Source organism: Gossypium arboreum, chromosome 13 (assembly GCF_025698485.1).
Source record: "Gossypium arboreum isolate Shixiya-1 chromosome 13, ASM2569848v2, whole genome shotgun sequence".
In the NCBI taxonomy this organism is placed as follows: Eukaryota; Viridiplantae; Streptophyta; class Magnoliopsida; order Malvales; family Malvaceae; genus Gossypium; species Gossypium arboreum.
In genome coordinates, this window is record NC_069082.1 from 8,669,535 (window position 1) to 8,674,277 (window position 4,743).

The 4,743-nt window shown below is 32.9% G+C and overlaps 1 protein-coding gene across 2 annotated transcripts; it reads left to right on the plus strand.

The window, feature by feature from the left end:
- The first annotated feature begins 520 nt into the window (after positions 1–520).
- Positions 521–4,483, plus strand: LOC108464308 (B3 domain-containing transcription factor VRN1-like). Of its 2 annotated transcripts, none has more exons than XM_017764538.2 (5): positions 521–1,082; positions 2,852–3,296; positions 3,350–3,427; positions 3,522–3,721; positions 3,811–4,483. In XM_017764538.2, the coding sequence occupies exons 1-5, from the start codon at positions 1,023–1,025 to the stop codon at positions 4,081–4,083; spliced, it is 1,056 nt and encodes a 351-aa protein (XP_017620027.1). In that variant the 5' UTR covers positions 521–1,022; the 3' UTR covers positions 4,084–4,483. The 2 variants fall into 2 exon arrangements, with proteins under 2 accessions (XP_017620027.1, XP_017620028.1); XM_017764539.2 differs by having other exon boundaries at positions 3,368–3,427.
- The last annotated feature ends 260 nt before the right edge of the window (positions 4,484–4,743 follow it).

Here is a 4,743-nt window from a genome sequence, read left to right on the forward strand (position 1 = left end):
AATATGATTTTTAAAGTTAATTACACCAAACATCTTAAATTATGACCCTCATTTTAAATTGGTCATTAAACTCTAAAATATTTTAATTACATCCTCACGTTATCGTGTTATATTAATAAAGCCTTTTAGTTTTTAAAATTGTTAATTTAAGCTGTTAAATAAGATATTAGATCTTATATAACTTAATTTTAAATGAAAAATTAAATAAAATTAATATTGTAAAAATATTGATTTTGAAGTTTTGAAGTTTTACAAAAATTATCAATTGCTCTTCCTTTTTTTCAGATTTATTTTATTTTTAGTTTTAATTTTAAAAGCGACAACATTTTATTTTTCTTTAAAATTTTAAATTATAATTTAACTATTAAATTAATAATTTCAATAATGAAAATATCAAATTTATATAACATAATAATTTGAGATATAATTAAAATATATTAAAATTTAAAGATGAAAATTTTCTTATAAATTACTGCATGATTAAACTAAAAAAAAAAAACACTAAACTACTGCATGGTTAAGAGAGTGTCTATCTTTCTAACGGTAGGTGAGTTAGCGAAAATAGAAAAAAGAAATAAACTTTTACTACTAAAAAACAAAGAGGGAATTGGTTGGACACACAGAAGGTGCCTGAGTTTTAAGCAGGCGAGTTTAGAACTCGGTGAGTGAGTTAGACAAAATGTGATGAAAACTGGGTTAACTTTTAGGTGAACTTGAGGGGTGTTTTTTAAAAAAAAAAAAATTAAAGCCTTAAAAGCAGTATTTGACTAGAACAAAAAAGAAAAAAAAAAACAGTGGGGAAGCAGAAGATGAAAGGGGAGACCCAGATCTGAAAGCTCTTTTTTTCTTCTTCTCTGTGTTGAGTGTTTTTTCTTTTTCAAGTTGTTTGTTTCCTCTGTCTAATCACTTCGAATTATTTTCATATATATATATACATAAACTTTGAAATTTCAAAAAAGAAAACCCAAGTCTCACTCAAGCTGAAACTCAACATCATTATATGATCTGACCTTTTATCCAAAATGCCACGCCCTTTTTTTCATAAGCTTATTCTCTCTACCACCCTCCAAGAAAAGAAACTGGTAAAATACTAAATACCCATATCTTTCTCTCTTTCTCCTGCTTTATTCTTCTTATTGTCCTTCAATCTTTGTTTTTTTGTTCTGGTTACTTATGTATTGTTATTGACCAAAATTAGGCAGAAAAGTGTTTTTTTTTTTTTGGTGATTTAGTATTTCAGGAAGAAGTTTCTCTGTGGGACAAAGTTTAGCCTTGGAAAACTTAGTGAAGTGTATATTTGGTTTGTGTGTTTCTAGTGGTTTGAACTTTGAAGTGTGTTTTGTAGACATGGAGATGAGATTTGAATGTTAAGACATGGTGGAGAGTGTTTGGTTGGTGGAATTATAGAAAGACTAAGAAAAAGTGAAGAAACTAGTTCAAGTTTTTTGATAGCTGGTGTGATATGATTTTGGTTAACTAATATTTGAAGTTTGTTTTCCTACCGGACGAACTAGGTAAAAATATAATAAAGTAGAAGAAACCCAAGATCTCAATTTTCTCTTAAAGTCCTTTTTATCAGGCAGGTGTTATAGTATTGAAGCTGTGGAGATGCTTTTGAGATCAACTATAGATGCATGATATATATGAGTGTGTTAGTATAGTACTTGAAGAAATCTATTTTTCCAGGTTCAATTTTGCAGGAAATAATCTGTCTTTAAAAAATTGTTATGAAATGAAGTGTAATGCTTGTTGCTGAATTCATTTTCCCCTAATTTCCACTCATTTAAAACAGTGTGATAATTCGTCCTTATGGATTTAGTTGGGTTGTAAATGAAGAAAAAGTCGAACTACTTAATCTTCATTAATTTTCTGTATATCTTTTCAGTTTACCTCCCATGATCTCGCCTGCATATGAATGAAGGCTTATCAATTTTTACACTTGAACTGATCTGCTGGGTTTTAATGTTGGTACTCTTATATGCATTTGCTTTTTTGTTCCTGTATGCATTATTTAGTGTAAAGGGGGAGTGGAGAAGACATGGCAAGTTTATATAACAGTAAAATGAATTTGTTTCCTGGATTTTGTTGCAGTGAGTAGAGTTCCTGAGGCCAATTCCCTCTTTGCTTGTTTTTCCGGATAAAAGATTATGTTCGTAATACTATTGAAATCTATCTGAACTAGAAAATTGGAAGTGCAACAGGATCTATATAGAATAGTATTCTAGGAAGAATCTCGTACGACATGGCTTTATTACTTTGATAACTTTCAGATAAAGAAACAAATTTTAGAAAAGAAAATCTGTACTAATTTCAAAATTGCAAGATAATTCGAGCTTTGTTATTTATTTCAATCTTCATTCCTGGTGTATACTTAGATAAGGAATCTATTGACTGTCATCAGTTTGTTTGGCATCTCTCTTTGAGTTATACTGCTAGTGAGTTTCACTAAATTGGCATCAAATGACATAGCTATTTCGTAAGGTATTTTATCAGCAAGAGAAGAAAGTTGTGTTCGTCTACATCTTAATCTGGATTTTAACTTTTTTTTTCCTTTTATGAATGTCTGTTCATTTGAAAAAGTATGTACGGATTTGGTTTTTGATTTTGATTGTACATAACATGCATATGTGTGATGATGTATATTCATTTTCGTTGAAATGATTTAAACTTCTCATTTTGATGCTAGCATTACTTTAGGTACAAGGATGGGTTAGTAGTTTTCTTCATCCAGCATGAGGTTTAATCTCACAATGTTATGAAAGTTAATCTGTAAATTTCTCTAAAACCATCTGAATCCCGATTTTATTCTTCATCGGATAAATAAGCCTAACTTGATTTGGGGTGTCTGCAGAGGATCCCTGATAACTTCGTTAAGAAATTCAGGGATGAACTTTCTGTTGCTGCCGCTCTCACTGTTCCTGATGGTCATGTTTGGCGTGTAGGAATAAAGAAAGTTGACAACAAGGTTTGGTTTCAGGAAGGTTGGCAGGAGTTTCTAGAGCGTTACTATATTCGTGTTGGCTACGTACTGGTTTTCAGATACGAAGGAAATTCTGCTTTCAGTGTTAGTATATTTAATTTGTATAACTCGGAAATAAACTATCAGACTAATGCCCTCGTTGGTACTCAATACAATCACGGAAAACAATATCCGTTTGAACAACTTGAAGATGATGAATGCATCTCTCCAGCACTTCAGAATTTGTTTGGTGGGTCTAAACTTAACAACTGCATAAACTGGGGTGGTGATGCCAATCTTCAAACTTCAAAGGGTGTGAATAATCAACCTATTCGAGGTATGGCTTTTCATTTTTATGCGATCGAACTTAAAAAAATTCTGCTAATGAAGTCAAATTGCATACTTCAGGTTCGGGTGCAATGAAACCAGAACCAAAAAAGCGTGGTAGGAAGCGGAAGTTTGATCCTAGTAAATCCTCTTAAACCAAATATTCTTTTCTATTCTCTTTTCTTGCAGTTTGTAAGGAATCGGAATTTCTGATCAGTTTTCAAATGAAATGTAGATGTGCAGGATTCATCTACTGGACGTGAAGATGATGTTGATATGCGCTTTAGATGTTATGAAAGTGCTTCAGCCCGAAAGAGAACTGTGACAGCTGAAGAAAGAGAGAGAGCAATCAATGCAGCCAAAGCATTTGAGCCAACTAACCCTTTCTGCAGGGTCGTCTTGCGACCATCATATCTGTACAGGGGATGTATTATGGTGAGGCATTGAATATGATGTGCTCTACGTGTCTTTCAGTTTCACCCTATAGTTTGCCTCATATTGCATTTCTATTTTTTCTCTTGCAGTACTTGCCATCGTGCTTTGCTGAGAAGCATTTAAGTGGGGTTTCTGGATCCATTAAACTTCAGCTTCCTGATGGGAGACAGTGGTCTGTAAGATGTCTTTATAAAGGAGGCAAGGCTAAATTCAGTCAGGGATGGTACGAATTTACATTGGAGAATAATTTGGGAGAAGGGGATGTTTGTGTTTTTGAGCTGCTCAGATCGAGGGAATTTGTGCTCAAAGTTACTGTATTTCGTGTAATGGAAAGTGGTGGACTAATGCATCGGTCTCAATAAAACACCAGCTGAGTTAAACCTGCATAGATTATAGAGTGCTGGAAATTTCAGAAATGTCAACTCTGTCAAGTGACTCTTTCTTCTCAGGTGAAGGTGTAACCGATCTGGTTCCATAAGGAATTAGCTTCTGTGTGCCATTTTGATGTCCATAAGCTTTTTTGGGATGTTTAGCTGCTTAAGATAATGGATGCAAAAATTTTCTGGCTTGACTAGATTTGTAAATAGACTTCTCCATGTAGTTGACGTCGAACCGGATTCAGAAAAATGGTTTGATTTTATGATCTGCTTGATTGGTTTGGTTTTTCCTTTTCATTTACTACTTGGATTGAATTCCTCATGTTGCTTTCATGCTGCAGACTTGTATAGTGCTTTAACTTCTTTTTGAGTTTACTGCTGAAAATTTGTGGCACTGCTTTTTAGAGGTCATATATCCTATCTTTCATGGATGTAGATCAGTTTGTCATAATAGTTGTAGCGGTCACTGATTAACCCTCGCCTAAGTTAGCAATTTTATATTGTTCGAAATTTAATATATGGTAGCCTCAATGGAAAAGATGACGGATTAATTTATGGCTTAAGAATGATGCTACTTTAGAGAGTATGAAAAAGAGTATTTTGAAAAAAAATTTGGTTGGAAATATTGTAGATTTTTGAGATTTA